This window comes from Lonchura striata, chromosome 6, assembly GCF_050655825.1.
Source record: "Lonchura striata isolate lonStrDom1 chromosome 6, ASM5065582v1, whole genome shotgun sequence".
Taxonomy (NCBI): domain Eukaryota; kingdom Metazoa; phylum Chordata; class Aves; order Passeriformes; family Estrildidae; genus Lonchura; species Lonchura striata.
In genome coordinates, this window is record NC_140708.1 from 23,345,660 (window position 1) to 23,365,122 (window position 19,463).

General features: G+C 40.0%; 1 protein-coding gene across 3 annotated transcripts in view; it reads right to left on the bottom strand.

The window, feature by feature from the left end:
• Positions 1-19,463, bottom strand: part of ARHGAP22 (Rho GTPase activating protein 22) — a 126,039-nt gene that overhangs the window by 90,423 nt on the left and 16,153 nt on the right. For all 3 annotated transcript variants that reach the window (XM_085583616.1, XM_021539078.4, XM_021539087.4), the window contains exons 2-3: positions 18,134-18,333; positions 14,089-14,176 (exon numbers count right to left, since the gene is read on the bottom strand). In XM_085583616.1, coding sequence (XP_085439742.1) covers positions 14,089-14,176; positions 18,134-18,313 — 268 coding nt within the window. In that variant the 5' untranslated portion in view covers positions 18,314-18,333. The remainder of the gene's footprint in view (positions 1-14,088; positions 14,177-18,133; positions 18,334-19,463) is intronic.

A 19,463-nucleotide genomic window follows, 5' to 3' on the forward strand; every position in this document is an offset into this window, starting at 1 on the left:
TTTCAAGTAGGTATTATCCTATTTGTGCAGTAAGAAAGTTGGATATGCTTGCATTTCATCAGCAACAAACCTCACTTACTCTGCAGTACTATTATTTTGAGACTAATTTCTGTTAATATAGGTAAGTCCGTCTGTGTAGCAGGAGCTGCTCAAGGTGGGATTTCTGTAATTCTTAACAATTTGACCTTTTAGACCTAGAGTTAACCATGCATGTCTTCTCCAACTTTAGACTAGGGTTTACAAAATCAGGAGCCCAGTGTATAAATCTGGATTTCAAATGCTAAAACATTAGGCAGATCTTCCAAAAACTCCAAGGACTTAACAGATCCCTGTGAAATGAACTGGTGCAGACTGATCGTCCTAAGATTTTTTAAATAACACATCTGCTTTGCACATTTTCCTCCAGCCATAGTTCTTGGCTCTACCATCTGAAATTCTTGATTTAAAGTTTCTATTCCCTCTCATTTCTTAAGAAATACAGTAGTGCATTGCCTGCCACTGAAAAGGAAAGCCAGCTGCTGAACACTGTTGTGTGAATAATGAACTTTTACATTTCTGGACAATGCTAAACATCTGGAAGCCAGAGGTACTTCAGTTTTAGTTAAGCCAACCACTTATATTCTGGAGGAAATAATACTCTAACCAAGTACATTTTTAAAAATTGCTAGATGGCAAAGGAATATGTTATTCTAGTTCAATGATTAATTGCAGACATCACAGAGTATTTGTGGCTGAAGGTATTTATTAATCAATCCTTTACTAGGAAACAAATGTTTTTTGTGATACCCAGTTATATCAGAGTTACATTTCCAAAACTGGGCAAGTATACATTTTGAAAGCTTTTTTAGAAACAAGGTCGGGATTACAAAACTTTGGGGATTTTCCTCACCATTCCCTCCTCCCCAGAAGGCAAAAACTCATCTGAAGAACACAAATGTTAACACCACCTTGCATCATTACTATTAGACAGGTGAGCTGGGCTTCACAGAGAATGAACCTAAGCCAGCCAGTATGAAATGTGCATTCATGAAAAGCTCACAATTTATACTAATACCCATGTTCAAAATTCAGAAGAATGTGTTAGAATTTTCAAGCTTGGCCAATAAAAGTTTGTTTTCCTGATCTGTAAAATTATTTATACTGTGATCTTCTTCATATCAATCAAATAATCAGTAAACCAGGGCAAATTACAGACTTCCTCTTCAAAAGTTAAAGCCTTCATAAAATGAAAATTTACTTTCTAAGTCAGATTCAGCATGGATTATTCCCAGGATTTCCAAAATACATGGTGAAGCATGTAGAAGTGCCTTGCCAGGCCACAGTGGAAACACTCTACGACTCTCCACAGATTTCCAAATAGACATTGGACTCAGAAGAAAGAAAGTACTATTCTGGCAATATAATAACAGAGGTAGAAGAGTACATTACAACCAGTCTTAGTTCATGTATATCTAAGTACTCTAACTCCCTTGAAGACCAACTACATTTCTTATACGTGCCTGAAACTACAAAGTGAATTTTCTAACCTAGTCTTTATTAATAAAGTGACATGCTACCTCCCCTAAGGCTTTTTTCCTGTGAGAGTAGAGAAATGTAAGCCATCCTCACCCTTTCCAAACCCCAGTCTTCATCATCCCCTGTCCTCCAAATACATATTTCTAGTATGTTTAATATAAACTGCAAAGGAAATGTTTTTGAAAACTCCAGTTCTCTGCACTCCTAAGTCTCTGAAAAATAACCTGCTGAGAGAAGAATGAGACCTTCATCATTTAAAGGAACAATTTATAGTTTATCTGTTCTTCACAGAAGACATTAGTACAGAAAACATGAGCTCAATGTAGATATATCAACAGACTGTATAAGACAGCATGAAAGTACACATTTTGTATTCACAGGTTGCCTTGCCCCAAGTGACCTAAAGTGCATTCCTGTTAATCAGGTTAGGTTAAGTTTACAATGGAGCACAGATTTGTTAAGAACAAGCTCACAGGCTTGTGGTAGGGGACTTGGGAGGAACTCCCCCTAACATGCCATGGGAGGAGGCTGTGATGTAGATTCCCGCCTCCCAGGATGTCCATCAAACCTATCACTCCCCCCAAGGTATATATGTCAATCACCCTTTGTACTTACCCTTTGTTCTAGAAGGTTCTTAAGTTCTCTGACTGTAATTGGTTCTTCCCCAGTTACCACCCCCTTCCCTCATCCTCATTTGTTGTATCCCTATCACCCCATCCTAATACCTTCCCCAAACCCTGTTCCTATTGGATCCTTTGTATCCTGCCCCTCCTACTCTGCACCTGTTATAAACCCTACCCTGCCCCTTGCTCAGGGCTCTCTGAGCTTGCTCCGTCGCTGATCTGGGTTACAGATCCCTGCTGAAACCCAGCCCTTGACGAATAAAGCAGTTTTGGAGAGACATCCCGCCTTGGTGCAAGCTTATTATTACCGTCGTAGAGGCTCAGCTAAACTCCTTGAGGCTAGCATCTACACAGGCTTAACAAAAAATGAAAAAAAAAAAAAAAAGGCTCAAAAGTCACCTGTTCTGTCAGGAATAGCATTTCAACACATTTGGCCTTGTCCTCTTAAAGAATTTCTAGTCCAGAAAGAGTCAAAAGATACCAAGTTTATAAAAAGTTCTTCTGATTTGACTATATCCATTGCTTTCTCTTCTCCATCCAATCACTGTAATTCCAAGAGAAATTCAGACATAACATCTGACACTCCAATGACAAAAATTTTCACTGGCATTTGGATATTTTTTCATATTAATGGGCATATTATAGGAAATTCACCTTCTTTGCTTTTTCCTTCAAATAACAATTCTGCAGCCTAAAGCACTTGTGAAGTAGATAAAGGAATTCCTTTAATTCTATGAACTCAAAAAATAAAATATTTTTAGGGGCAGGCATCAACAAATGAAGAAAGCTTGGCTGGAAATTCCAATACGGCTCTAGCCACACTGTGCTAGAGAGTACATCCCCAGTTTTTCACTTTGAGGGCATTAGCAAGCCCTTGGGCCTCTGATGTTGAAGTACAGAGGGAACATGAAAAAATCCCAAGGAGTCAAGCCTTACACATGGACAAAGTCCCCTTTTACAACTGGTTGTGGCAAAGCTGCCGTTGTTATTGTTCCATTTCTGTCAGTGGAAGGGCAGTGTTGGCTGGAGTGCCAGCACAGCTCTCGGCAGCAGGCAGGCACACTGGCTGACATCAGCAATTCCTGCCTGGCACTGCCATGGATCCATAGCTGCTCTTGCACAGTTCACACCAGCTTAGAGACCAAAAGGGAAGATCAGCTAAGCACACAGATTGTAAGAAGCAGCTTTACTAAAAATACCTGAAGGCATCTTGCTGCCCTTAGCACTCTAAACTGCTATAAAAGGAACCCTTTCCTAACAGATCCCAGTGTACACAGAGAGCAGACAGCTTACTATTAATGTATGCAAACTTTTGCACTTACTAACTTCAAAGAATCCTTGCTTCTAGAAAGAGGGGAGGATCTGCGCTGGCTCACAGAGAGACAACTCTTCACTGACTGTAGAACTTAAGGGTAATGGCATAGAGGTCTGAGCTTGATCAAAAATATCTGGACTCCTATTGCCAACGATGTCTTGCTGAAGGCAATTAGGAAGTAATTCCTTTTGTGTAGCTTAGTATTTCTATTGAAGTTACCAAGACCAAAGCAGAACACTGTGCTGATGTTGGCATAAAAAATGAAGGCAAAACTGTGCTTTCTAAGAGGAAACATCTGTAACCTCAAAACACTACTAAGGGAGAACACTTCTCACTGGTCCTCCTCAATGCTTAGGTATCCCCTTCAGCAAGACAGACACCCTACAGGCCCACAGCAACAATTATGACAGCTTCCACAGACCTCCACCAGCTTCAGAATCAGGGCCAAGGTGATAAAATTTCTCTTTCAAGCATGATCATAAGCACAATATTTCCATTTATACTAACCTCCTCTATTCTCTGCTGTGATGTGTTTGGGTCACAGAGCTAACTAAAGGTGGGATATCTACTTCCATGTTCTAGAGTATTGCCAACACATGACACTTATGGTCTCTGCCCAAGACCTAGAAAGGACACAGGGACAGAAACGGTCAGCTGAAACCTGGTCTGTCCACTCAAAGTGGACCAGAATTAATTTAATCTGGAAAATATCTTCTGGTGAACCCTTCCAGAAGGCATAATTTTGAGTCTCTGATTCATATACAAAACACACACTGTAAAACCAGAGCCTTTGTGATCTATGTGGAGCAGAAGGATTCTCACACAATAGTGATCTCTGAAGACACTCCTCTTTGTGTTAACAAAAGTAATCTTTCTCCTCATTACACTATTATGCTAGTACAGCCTTTCTTTTGACACAATTATACTGCAACAGAATTACTAATATAGACAAGGTTCTTAATCTCTCAAGTTAGCAGTTGCCAGAGTGCTTATAAATCTTCATAGTAAAATACACAATCCAAAATTCAGGGAAGCAACACAGTTTGCACTCTTATTCTTCAATGCAAATAATATATGGTCAGTTTTAACAGTCTTTCTCTATTGTCATACACACACTCCCTTTTAACACTGTATACTTTTGATTTCACAGCTCTTTTCTTTGTTATCTCAAATTCCTCCTGCCCCTTCGCCCAAGTTTTCATGGCTGTCTGACAGCTGGTGATTAAAAACAAACTCCAGAACTAATAACAGAGCTTTAGGAGTCCAGGATGATATATAACATCTTTGATGCCACACAGAAACACGGGTAACAGCATCTTAAGTGGACTTCACTTAGATGAGCAATGGACTCTTGCTAAAATTCAAAAGCAGACTTTGAAAGAATGTGTCTTTACAGGCCTGTGCACCTGCCAGAACAGAGACAGAAGACACAAACTTTGATAAAGTAAACATTTAAAGTCTGTCAAAAGAAAAAGCTGTATAATGACCAATGACCTGAACTTTGGCTTCCTAATGGAAGAAATCACATTCATTTCAATTAAAGTGCTTGAAAAAAATTAGGAATATTAAGCTCATCAGAATGTAGTACACTATACAGACCACAGTCCTGATCCCAGCTGCCTTACTGCCTTTAGAAAACAGTACCTTGAGAAGAGCCCCTGAGATGAGTACAGTAGAGACACTGTGAAGATTATCATGAACTTTAGGGAATAAAGTTGTTGTAATGCTAGTAAATTCAACATATATTAGCCACACTGCAATAAGGGTACTCAGCACTTATGGCATTCCCTGCGGTGAAACAATACCTAGATAATTAGCACAGGGAGTTAAATCCCTTTCCAGTAAAAAAACAAACACCCTCCCCCCCCAAAAAAAAAAAACCAAAAAAAAACCAAACCAAAAATGCCCAAACCACAAAAAATACCAAACCAAACAAACAAACAACCCCCCTAAGTGTTCTTAAGCTGGGTGTAAGGCTTAAGTTCTACCCCATGGGCAACACATCCTTGTCCTATTTCCTCCTCTCTATGAAGTTCAAAAAGCCAAGAGCAAGCAGGTTCTCACTGATGGCGCACTAATTATCCCTAAACCATCTCAGACAAATGCAGAGGGGGCTTTGCCTGTGAACCCCCTCTCACAGGTGTTTGACACTGGGCCAGCTGGCACTTCAGACTGGTACTAGCAGTCAGCAGTTCCTCAGTTGTATTCTCTTGGATTCTGGATCAACACACTATCAGCTGCACCTCCCTTCCCCCGCCACAACCCCCCCCCCCCCCCCCCAACTTTTTGTGGGCTTTGTAGAAAGGACCTGTGTTTCAGTTTTCTTCCCTTTGGCAGTGCTAACAGGTACCTCAAAAACATGAGTGGTGCTGCCTTACAGGATTGCCAGGATCATAGAACAGAATCACAGAATCATTAGGCTTGGAAAAGACCTCCAAGATTGAGTCCACCCTTCGACTGACCATCACAATGTCAACTAAACCATAGCATTAAGTGCCACATCCAGTTTTTTCTTGAACACTTCCAGGGACAGTGACTTCACACCTCCCTGGGCAGCCTGTTCCAAGGCTTGACAAGATTTTCAGTGAATAAATTCTTCCTAATGTCTGCCCTGAACCTCTCCTGGCACAGCTTGAGACCATTTCCTCTTGACTTTATTTCACTTTTGCTAGAATTTAGTGTATGCTGTGACATCGCCATATATAATGTATCTTATTTTACTTCACCATGCTAACCTAATAGAGTACTTTATTAGCCTCAGAGATCCCAGATGTTGCATAAATCTCGTGGAGAATTCACCCATTGTTATTGCAAATGGGAACACAGCTGTTTATGGGACTGAACAAAACACATAGCAGCAACAGAGCACACAAGCTGTAAAACATCACTGAATACTTGATTTCTGACAAACTAGCAAGAAATATAGAGACAGTACTATATAACTGATCATGCTGACAGTTTGATAAGCATATCCCTATGCAAAAAATCTGGACTTGCACCAGAATACTTAAAAAAAAAAACAATTCCTCCACTAACTACACATGCCTTAGGACTTAATATTTATCCTCAAGGCAGACTATTTAACAGCAGAACTCACTCTGGAAGGTCTCAGCAGGAAGTATTCAAAATCTTGCCTAATTTGCACTGAAAAATCAACCTGAGAGGATCAAATGATGCCTTGTACATTTTCACTACAATGTGCCATCATTCTACAAAGCCATATTTCTATACCCAAAGGACAACCTATATAAAATGCTATATTTGTCTCTCAGGAATACAATGGGTTAAGGAAGACTGCTCAAAACCAGTCAGAGGTTACATTTTAATGATCTGCGCTAGCAGAAAGCCCTATTCATGAAACTTCTTAAGTCTCATGCTCCTTTCACAGCAGGCCTTAGGTGATTGCAATTGAAGTTTTAAAAACCACCATTCTTCTTTAAAGCCAGCACGCGCACTAAAGACAGCTAGGTGCTACTGATCAGGGTTCAAATGTAGAACTTCTCCTGGAACACAAATCCCAGGACAGCAGAACACAGGTATGCTATTGCAGCCCATTTCCAGTCTTACTTTCAGCTGCCCATGACCCTAAAGTACTGAGGGATGGAGACAGTACAACTTGAAGGAGATCTAATGCTTCTAATAAAACAAAGGTAGGATTTTGTTTATTTAATGACTTGCCAAATGCAAACATTAGCCTTGGGCATAGCATATGCTAGGGGGAAAAAAGAAAACAAAACAAAAAGAAATTTACACGCTGCAGGTGCCTCCTGATGCCCTTCAAGATGTTTAAAATTGATAATAAGGTGAGCCAAAACATCCTTAACTATCACAGAGCCTCATCACCCTCAGGGGAAAAGAGGAGCCTAATAACCTTTCTGCACAAAACTCTGGATGCAGTCCAAAGACCTTCACCTGCAATGAGTCATCTCCTTAAGCAGGCAGAAGAGGATTGGTCAAGCTGTAGGGATACAGCATTGAACTGAATACAACACTTATTGAAATCAATAAGGTTACATGAATTGAGAGAAAAGTTCAGTCCTTTTTTTTTCCCATGTCCTCTTTTCATAAGAATTCAGTGACATGATATAGTCAAGCATTCAGGGAAAGTACAGATCAGAAAATCAGTAAGCAGAGAAGCCTTGCTCACAGAAGATCTGAGCTGCTAGCATTTATCTGCATAAGGGAAATGAGGGACTCCATTAACTTACTCAAGTACCAGTTCATCAACTTGAATCCATTAGTAAAACAAGCCTAGAAATACTGGCAGAAGATTGATACTTCTGTTGAACTAAAGGAAGTAATCAAGGTATGGATAGGCCATTAAAGCTATTTTTTCAGTTCAATAAATAATCTCAGTTGAATTAGGGAAGGAGTAATCCCGAGGAAGGCAGTTAGTACTTTTTGGAAAATGCCAATGCATTAAAATTGCAAAATTTTGAAGACATATATTTTGAAAAGTAAGTTTAGCAGACTCAGAATGGGGAAAGAGGAAAACAGTCAGACAGATGCTACTAAATAGCCATAAGCACTGGGTCAGTATGTTAATCTGAAACAGTGGAAACCTACATCGAAGTGGCTTCCCCACAGAATCATTACTGTGTGTGTCTATACAGAACATGTTCTGCTCTTATATTACAGTTTTAAGACCAAAACAAGATTCAAATAGGTAAACAATTTGAACTTAAAAGTTTTCAAAGACCATTGATTTTAGCTTCTGAGACAGCAGCTGTATATTGCGACTACATGGAGTGTGTTCAGTATAGAATATTACAGAATCACAGAATATTCTGAGTTGGAAGGGACACACAAGGATCATAGAGCCCAGCTTTTAAGTGAATGACCCATATAGGCATCAAGCCTGCAACCTTGGCATCATTAGCACCACGCTCTAACCGAGTAAATGTGCAGAAATGCATTCAATACTGTATTCTGCCCACAGAGCACAGTACTGGCTTCACAGGCTGGGCAAAGATGTCACTAGAGAACTCTTGCTTGCTGATTTGCTTTGAGGAGACACGAATGAACAAAACAGAGTAGCTAGTTTCCTCTGAGAGGATGAACTCATGCCCCAGGGATTCAAGACGTGTACCATCACCGACACAAGAGCCCGAGCAGAAGCTGGAAAGAGCCAGCACCATCTAGTGCTCAGGAGAGACAGAGCAGAGAGCAGCACACCAACACTTCCCAGGCACAGAGCTTCAGGAGACTCACGCTGCATTTGGGCATGAAAAGACACTGCAACTGGGAAAAGGCAAGCAGATATACCCATCATCATCTGAGTGTTAAAAAGTTATTACCTTAAAGGTCTCAAGCCAAGACAAAAGATAATAATACAAAACAGTTTCCAGATTATGACTATGCAACAGTTTCCAGATTATTATGCGAAGAAAGCATAAAATTTTATAATTCTGGGCACTCCTTTGGAAAGACAATTTAGAAAAGACATTTATTGTTTCTCACCCCTCAATAAATGGAAAAGCCTGTCTTATGTTCCAAGAGACAGGTTTTTAGTGACATACTGCATGCTCTCAGCTATGCTCCAGATATCTAGAAGTAATAAACACTGATCTGACAGGGCCCACCACTGCAAAACCAAAACCACCAATCTTCTTGTCCAGGTCAATGCAATGCCATGGACATGGTAACATCCACAGCTCTCTCTTGCTAAGTGCTTCCAGAATGCACTGCCGCAACTACTCTGTCTTAAACTTTCTTGTAGGACCCAAAATTACTTTATTGTGCTGCCATTTCCCTAGTCAATATGGTGGATGCCAAATCCCAGGAATCTAAATATACCTCTCAAATATCAACATCATCACATATTCAGATATGCACAGTCAGTTTTCAGCTGCAGACTTCAGGAAAAAACTTAATTACCAATGCCAAACTCAGGATCTTGCTGTTAATTAGAATTGCAATTTGCATTGAATAATAGAGAACACGGAATGCTTTTCAATGTATGAATTTCTAATTTCTCCTCCTGGTATTTTAATTACACACGATCTCAACAGGAACTGAGATAAAAAGGCCACAAAAATAGCTTAATTGGTGTTGATCACCTGGGATGCAGAAGCGTACCAGATCAGACTGCTCTGTGGGCATCATTCCACCTACTGGTACAAGACAAACAAGCTGTCACTCCAAGTTCTCTGTCAAATACTGTCAACAACACAAATGGACCCCTACAGAACAAGTAGACAGTAATTATTGTTCCTGTAAGAATTAAGACTCCTACCTTCTTATTCTGCCTTTCTTGATTTTCCTTCTTGTTATACAGCGCAACTAAGGCCATAAAGTAGCTTCTGCATAAGCCCTGCACAAAGTTTCTGCCCAAGGCATTTTATTTTGCCCCAGCCTAACTTCTGGCAAAATGCAACCACTACTCAATCTTTGAAGGATTCCGTATTCCATGCAAGTTCCTTTTGTAAGGGCAAGTTGCCTATAGTGAATTCAGTCTTTATAACTAACTGAAAGAGCACACCATAGGGAACTGACTTCTAAAGTTTTGAAAATAGCTTTTGACATCTAAATCATGTATAGGCAGTGATCCTTGCTCTAGCTAAGTCTGCAAAAAGATCAAGGTAACAAAAATGAAGAGGACTCAACTGCTTTATTAAGGAGAGAGCTGTTGCTAACTCAATTGGAGCACTAAAAGCAACCTGAAGGTGCAGCTCTCACCACCTCGGTTGGATTGACCTAAAGTCCAACTGGTATGAGAACTTTTTTTCAGTCATGAGAGCCGAAATGAAATATCTGATTAAATATATGGAAACAATATCAACCCTTTCAGCAGCTGTTTCCAATGAAAAAATTAAACTCATTACAAAACAGCACTCTAATTCTCACAGAAAGACTCAGCTAAGAGCTGTCACTGTTCACCTTGGCAAAAAGCACTGTGTCAAGAAACAGGAACTAGCTACCATCAATGATAAAGGACATCAAAATGTGCATCATGAGTACCTCCTTTTTTACCACTCCCCTTCTGGATTCTAAAAATCTTACTATATCAGGATATTCTCTGTCTGCAAAAGAACTTGAGCATGTCTTAGTGCTGCAAAGACTGAGGAATGAAACTAGATAGACCACTTGCCACAAGACATTAAAACATTGTTTCCTAAAAGGTCAGACTTCAGGAGCACTTAAATCATGAACATTCCGTAAGATTTTCTCAGAGCTTAATCCCAGTGGCTTCTTACAAGCTCCATTACACCACTCCAAAATGCACTGTAACCCCAGGTCAACACCTTGTTGTTCTGTTGCCCCTAGCAACAGCAGATGCTCTTTGTTGTCAGATTTGGACTCCCCTCCCAAACAACATAGATCACTTCCATCCATAAATACCAGCTGCTGTGGAATTATTACTCCAAATGGTATAACATTTGCACCTGACCTCATACTACCTTATTAACTTGACAAAAACATTGCCCACCACCTGCTAATGTGCCCTGGAGTATGAGAGCAACTTGTACCCAGAGCTTGCCCCACCATTCCACTTCAAACTTCTATGATGAAGAGAAGCATGAATGGATTCAAAACAGAAATTTACACAGTTTCCCCAAAAAGGAATATAAAGAATATATTTCAGAAAGTCCTGTCACCAGATCTAACATTGGTTTGACTGTAGAACTGTTCTGCAGTCTCTCATGTCCCTAGTTAACCCTTCTCCCAGCTGCCCTATACAGCTTAGAAATGAACTTGATGAAACATGAATAATGCACAATGCCCATCATTAGTTCTTGTTACTCAGCAGAAAGTCAATACATGCTCTGTTACAGCACAGGACATGCTGCTACTCTAGGCCCTGCCCTCTGAGGGAGCAGCTCTCACAGCCAAATTTAACACAGCCCATAGCAGAGGAAAAGTGGCAAGATCTCAGCAACAGTTGCACAACAAGGACTCTGAATGCCTTAGCCATTAATCACAAAATAGGGTTTTGGAGATAACTGGTACCACAGACTTTGGAACTCTTTGGGCATTTCTCAGATCTCAGTCTCTTCTCTTTGCCAGATAAACTGCTATTAGCTGCTATAGGTACACTTTAGGAATGTTACACTCCTTTCCTAATTTTGCTAGTTAAAGTTCTGATGCTTACTAGCACAGTAAAACCCTAATCTATACTTGAACTATTGAATGTACCTGTATTCACAAAATCCCCAACTTAGCTAAGAGAGTTTTAAAAAAAATAAATCTTACTATCCCTATAGAAACTGTAGAGTCCTAGGTTACAGTGGGATAAATTAAACACCATTAGGCAGCAATGTGATCATGGCCATACATCCAACACAGGGAAAGATGGGCAGTGATGGGAAATAAAGATCTGGGTCCTGCAAGATGGATTTGTGCTCCCCTTCCTATCTGGCATCTGTTTCAGAGCTGTTCACTATGTGGGTGTTCTGCAGGCTGGCAACCATGCAGAACACGGTCATTTCAGAACACATGCAAAAAAAAGAAAAGGCATTTATGCCAAAACCAGCACAGAATAAATGTACTGTGAACAAAATGGGGAACTCTTCGGGCCACATTCTACAGCGATATCTGTGTCAATCACATTCTGTATTGATGTGCTATTTATAGTGTTTTTTCAATACTTAATATCCATGTAGCAACTAATTTGCTACAAATGGTATTTAGTTGCATAAGTTAAGGAAAACATCTTCATTTTGCAGACAATTCAGTGTTACACTAAGACTGAATAGTTTTTTCAGGGAATACAGAAAAGCGTGATGTCAAAACACCAGACTGAACACAAATATCCTGGGATCCACAACCATGCTAAATAGTGTCACTTTTTTCCACCTTTCTGAATAGCCTCTTTCAACTAGCCGCATGCTCCTTCTTTATCAACTCACCTGAAGCAACAGCTCCCTGCAGTTTAGGACAATTCTTTTGCAGGCTACAGTAATATAACCTGATAAGTTGGACAAGTAGTACAGAATTACCATTTTGCATTCTGGAATCAGAAGAACTTCAAATCTTCAGGAAACTCAATAAAGCCAGTCTGTGGTTCAGTTAATTATTTCAGATCACTGCCAGAACACATAAGATCATTCAAAACCACAACAATCCAAGTGCTTTCACATCACAGATCCACAGTCCTTCTGCAACAGTATGGGGAACAATTTTTGCAAAATGGTCACATTCAGACCAACAATTAATGCCACTTCCTTGGAGATCCTCCATATAGGCAATACTGTGGGCCTAACTCCCTGCTGCTTGTGGGGCCCTGCCTACGAGGGCACAATGCAGTATAAGGGGAAAAAAGGCATTAATAGATAGTGCACAGTGATAAGTAAGAGGAAAAAAAATTAATCTCTTCTCCCCAGGTAGCTTCCTGCGTATTAAACAGAATTCTGTGACTGAGGTATTGCAAAACACTGCCTGATGGGGTTGTTGAAAACCTTACAGCATTGCCTGTTCTTGCTCTGCCTGATACTGTCTCGAGAGGGGTGTGCAAAAATGATATTTTAAGCCAGCCTAACAGGGTGGTGAGAAAATTACCCCAAAGAGTAAAAACACACCTGACTTCACAGCAATAACATTCAAATACAGGGGCAAGTGTCCATTGAAAAAAATCCATTAAAAAAAACAAGAGGTAGCCTAAAGCAATTTCTTTTATCTTCCCTGCTGACAGCACCGATGGTGTGTGGAGAGATAATGCTAAGCAGCATAGACAGGTAGTCCATGCAAGACAAGCTGGAGGTGAACTGAAGCATGACTGAGTCAGTGCACTCAGTTTTTAGCACAGTCACATTTGTCTGCCTCTTCGTTTCTAGGAATTAATCTTCAGGTACTGGGAGATAGATCAACTGACTCAGTCCTTGCAGGCTCTCATTCCTCTGCTGTAACACTGTAGCATGGCAACAGGTTTTTCTCCTCTGTAGATCCTGCCACCTACAACTACCTCCAAAATACACTGCATTCAAACCCATGTGCAGGGTTTGAATAAAAATATAATCAGAAGCAAATCAACTGAATTAAATTGGTCCTATATTGCAACAGGGAACTTAATGCTGAATCTATCCTGGAGACTCTCACCAACTCTGTCCCCAGAGAGCATTTAAATGGGAGCTAAAATTACTGCAAAAATTTTACATTACTACTACAATGACAGATCATTAGATTTTCTACCTGAAAAAAATTCAACTTCTCTTCCATGCTAGTCATCTATGGTCTTAAACCTTTCATCCAAAAGGAAGTGTTTTGAAGCTTTTTGTGTGCCCTTCTACCCACTTCTCAAAATAATTAGTAGACACGAAATAAATTTCATCCTGATACCACATGTCCCTCTTCCCTAAGTTCTGTGCTGTGCTCTGTGCCTGTTTCTCCTGTAGCAACCAGAAGAATGCATCCATAGAGAGACCTCACAACACTCCAAGCAAAGAACCTCTCCAAAAAGGAAAGGCAAGGATCATGATGCATCTCAACTCTGTAAAATGAAAATGAGGCACCACAGCAGCACTTATATCCAGAACAAAGAACACCATGTAGTCAAGCCCTTTTTCTCAGTCTCACTGGATAATCTTGCCAGTGTATCAGAACATTCAGGAGTGATCAGTGCAACTCAATTTCCATTAGTGACAACTGATGGGAATTATTTGATGTTATAGTGAAAGCACAAATAGAATGCTGACATACCTGGGGTAATTTCAAACAGATGCTTCCCTGGTTCATCAGGATTAGGCGGCAGCTCGTTCACCTGACTTCCTTGCAGTAGTATCAAACCCTGTAATGGATGCAAACATTAGTGAAAAGGAAAAGGCCACTAAAAGGGTAAGGAAAAGATGATAAAATGTATAGTAAACTCAAGTCTGGCTCCTCTGCTGATGCCAACACCTTTCCACAGTTCTGAGCAAGAAAAGATTTGAACTGGTCATCCACCTGCTTCACTGTCCTTCCTCTCACACTGGACACTGCTCGTTAAACGCTGTTTCCTCTGGAATGACATTACTCTAAGCATGCCGAAATTATTCTCCTTGGTTTCCATAACTAATTATCCCTTGCAAGAGTTTCATCTTGCATTACATATACTCTTCCTACACCCTTGAACTTCTGGTTGCAGCATGCTTTTGAATAAAATGGCCTATTTTCCAGAAATCCTCAGTACACAGAAGTTCCCAGAGAAATACTGGAAGAAAGGAGTTAATTCAGGCTTGGAAGAAAATTGACTACCTTTTAATCCAAAAGACTATAGCTTCCCTAGAAAAAAAACTGAGCCCCTTTACATCCCAAGTTCAAATGCTGCCAGTATTCATCATCATTTCCACTTTGAGTCCAAGCATAATTAACAAAATGTATTCCAGTTTGGGAACTCTGCATAGATGGTAACATAGTATCTTCAAAGTGAAAAAAAATATCCTCTTAATCCATGGAAAAGATGAAAAAGACATCACAGGAAGCTCTTCTCCAGTAACCTGAGTGAAACAAGCATTTAATCTCTGATCTTTTACAGGGTTTCAGAAAATATGCACAATTAGACAGACAAAATACAGCAAGAGCTGGGACTCTCAAGAGTTAAGCCATGAAGAGCATCATCAGCAGTTCCTGCACTGAACTGCCCTGGAATGCAAACAGGGTCCAAATCATCTTTTCTTGATGAACAGAAAATGAAAAAAGTTGTAAAGTTGTTTCAGTCAGGTTTTTCACACATATCTCTGGTTGGTGAGAATATAGCTATGCATGTTTACTAATCTGGCAACAATCAAATCCAAGACACACTGGACATCATAACATTGGTAATCAAAGCAAATTCTAGTTATGCTATTTGTCAGCTTCCAGATCCACATATAATGGAGTAATACAATTAGTGTCTCATGAGAAAGACAATCCAGAATTTCAACTAGCAGAAGAACTTTGCAATCTTCTCTATAAAACAATGAAGCCAGATGTGTTACTTTTCATTGTCACTATTCAGTATAATTTCCATAGCTTTGCTCCTCAGAAATAGATCCTCCTACAAATGCTTTGTTCAACAGTGTCAAGGCTCAGCTCCTGTCCCCTACCCAGTGTAATGGTAAGGTTGTGGAAGGACATCGTGGAGGAGGGCTCTTAGCAAAGTCCATGCTGGCTGGTTCTCAAGAATTGAAGTAAATTGAATTAAAACAAGTAATTGAAGTAAATTGAAGTAAAACAAGTCAGCACAACAAGATAAACCTTCACCACCCTTACCTCCCAATCCTGTTGCCCTGTAATTTGACTCTGAGGGTCACTGAAATTAGAAGATAAACTGAAGACATTCCCAAGACAACAGGAAAACATAGGAAAGGCAACTTGACAAAAATGCAGATGCATCTGAAGTTATTCAGAATGGAATCAAAAAGTATAAAATATCATCTTTAGAGTCCAGTGGCCACATTCTAGAAAATTCTGCTATTTTCTAAAGTGCAAAATTCAAGCCCACTGCAGATGCATTAAAACCTTTTATCATGTCAAGTCAATACTGAAGGAAGGGTTAATGAATTAGTTGCACAGTGGCTTCTATTCCCCTGGAAATGGGGGAGCAGTGTATGCTCTCTCCTTTCCTGGGAATAGAAACAAGCCCAAAGGTACTTTAAAAACACAAACATATTGACAGAGTCAGTAGGAGCATCAAAAACTCTTTGCAGGTCACTCCTCGCTTCCCCCTGTCCTCACAGGGGCAAAAAAGAGAAAACTCTGCAGAAAAGCAATAGCTGCAGAACCACCCTCTAACCTTTGGTCTCTGATGGAGTGGCTGTGCTACTGCACCTGCCATGTGGCACAAAAATATACACACCTTCAACAATATTCAATCCATTAAGACAACAGAAAAATTCCTATTCCCTCCGGAAAGCCTGTGTGATTTTCCGGCAATTAGATTACAGTTCTACCTTTTCTGCAATATTATTAAAGGAGGAGTATCTACAGTTTCCTCTAAGAATCTGAAAGAGCAGGTTTTCATAAAAATAGGCAATGCAACATCCATGAAAAAAAAGATGTTGTTTCATGTTTCTCTCTTGAAACATTATGCCATAAATCTCATTTGACTTTACCAGGTAAACAAGAAGAATACAACTCTCTTCCAGAGTATGTATAAATAATCAAGTAAGTGGAAGATCAATGGGAATTTCAGTGAAACTATTGATTTCATTTTTACACACAAGCTTAAAGGCCATGCTTAATAAATAAAACAAAAATGCTTAAATTAAGCATGAGTATCTTTAGGGCTGAAGAAAATTAGGAATTAATATCAATAACAACTGGTGAAAATATCTCCATGGCCTATAAAACAATCTCCCTACAACAAAGGGTCTCAGTTTTCTTCCTAAGATGGACAGGCACACCTGTGCCATTTCCCCTTTATTCCAGAGAATCCCAAGCAACAGCTGTCTATAAGTCCAAAAGGTACAGCTCTCCTGTGGGATGCATAGTCCCAGCTGAAGTCAGATGCAAATCCTAATTTGCAACTCATACAAGAAAAGTCAGAACGTAGTCCTGTATCATTCTATACAAAATGGCTTCCCACAATGATAAATGAATGGCAACCCCATGCCCAAAAAGGGCCAGGGTTAAAGAAACTCTTTACAACATGCCATTTCTTCCTCATTAGGTTCGCTGGCATGGTTCAAAAGTGCCCAGCTCTCCCATATGCATTGCATATGAAGATAAGGTGCTTGGCTTGAAAGTGCAAAATCCAGCTGTTGCTGGCAGCATCCTGAGTAATCAAGCTACATCATGAAGTTCAAATCTCTCTGGCCTTTACACAGAAGACTTTCCATAATTATGGACCAAATACCTGATCAGGAGAGTGCAAGATATAAGATCCAGTCAACATCCTCATTCATCTACCATATTTATGTCAGGCTCACAGGGGAATATTAATTTCCATTCTCACTCTACAGTGAAATTTATGTATGACAGTCAAGCAGACAGCTGCATCAAGCAGTTTAATAATTGTCTATAATGAGTGTGTGGATGGTGATGATATTACACAGTATGACTGTCACTCTGTAATGCCTGTACTGACTCATCAGGAGCCAGCAGCACAGGGACAATGTCTGGCTCATTCAATTATGTTCCCTCTATTCAATGACTCTGGTTAAAGGCCTGACAGTCAAAACAATGACTATGTGAATTATGATGCATAATCTACTACAGCAACAGGAAAGACCTTAGCTCAAATGCTCTCAGAAAATTTTGCAGGCATTAGAAAAACATGAATAAGAAATCCTTCATCTCCTGTGCACACAGCACAACACCCACTCCTTCCCTCCCACTAAAACACATATTACAGCCCATTCTCAGCATGCAACCAAACCTACACACTCCACACACACAAACCAACTCTAAGCAGCTGATCACCTCACAGCTAACAATGGATTAACCAGGAGATAACAAGTCCCAGCTGAGCAAGAAGGTTAATCACTCCTGCCTCAGTAATCTGCAGCTTCATAGCTCTTCTTGTCAAACTCCAGTCTCATAGCTGACCATACTAAGATCTGGAAGTCAGCATGCCCTAGTGGGTAAGTAAACACCTTCTAACCCTTTCCCAAGCTCTACCATTTGTCTGGCAGTAGAAAAGCCTCCCTGTAATATCTTGTGCCTTTGAACCTCCTTAAGTGTGTTTGGTGAGGGTAGAAAACTACTGAAATGAGCTGTCAATTAAAGCACAGCTGAGATCTCACAGAAATCACAACCATTAACTCCTGCAGTTCTCTAGTCATACCTGAGGTTTAGTTTCCTCTTCATCCTTATAATAGAAGAGCTGATCCCCTCGCAGCACAAACCACCGCTGCTGCCAATTCTTCATAATGCTCCTTTGTTTCTTTAGCCAGCCACACTTCAGCACACGTTCCTGAGGGTTTGGAGAAGATGGTCTGGAGGGAGGCCCAATCTGTTCACCCATCACCAAACTCCTTGACCGGGCTGAAAAGGCAATTACAGAGTAAGTGAAACAAATAAATAATAGTAAGACACTCAGGCTAAATAACTCGTCCGCACTTCCTTCCCAGATATGGACAGACAAGTTCCTTTTTGAACAGGTACTTGTTTTTCAAGGTCTACATTAAAGTTCATGACAGTTAAACAAAGACAAACATCACCTTTATTGGTACTGCTCACTGCAGAGTGTCTAAAGAGACACCACACCTCCACTGAGGCTTCATTGCCCATATAACCATTCTTTGTGGCAAATCATCACTGCCTTCCAGCTCTACATAGAATAATGATATTGCTCTCTCCCAACAGGGCATTTGCCCAATTAGGATGTGCAAATGTATGATGAGGGGGCACAAAGAGAAGGAGAGAGTATAAAAAAATATTCTTACTCCACACACTACCAGTTTGGGGTGATTAGTCAGGGAACACAGCTGCCATAGGAGAGAAACAAATTAAAAACTGAGGAAAATTTAAAAATAAAATTGTCAAAGTAGTGACTGTGATCCACACAAAAGACAGAGATAGCACATCTATCCAGAATTATTGAAATAATCTCTTTCTTCAGGGCTTTCTGACACTGAAGCAGAAAAACAAAATTAAAAAAAAAAAAGACAAAATAGAGGAAAAAACCAACACGTAAACTTGAGGAAGGGTTTCAGAAACATAAAGCAAGTGAGGAAAAGTTTAAGAAATAGAAAAATTCTATGACATTTTCTGTCCTCCTCTCTTGCATTAAGAGTACTAAAACTTGGGGCATTTAGAACTAGTCTGGAGTAGCAGACAATGATTATATATTGCAGCAGCAAGCCAGTCCTCCAGAGTAGATAGGTTAGGTGACCTCATAGGTCTTTTCCACCTCTACCTTCTTTGGATTTATACAATATCTTGTATTAATAGTTATTTAATATTTCATGCCATTTTTCCTTCATTAATGCTAATATGATACTGTTCCTTCCCATTTTCTGCACTCAGCTAACTTAAGTCAAAATTTAAACTGCCCACTTGGAAAAAGGCATGAGTTTACAGGCCAGCACCAGTAAATCTGCATCACTGACATCTCACATTAACACTGTGAACTGTTCCAGCTAAAAACCAGGCAAGCTTCTTATCCAGGTCCC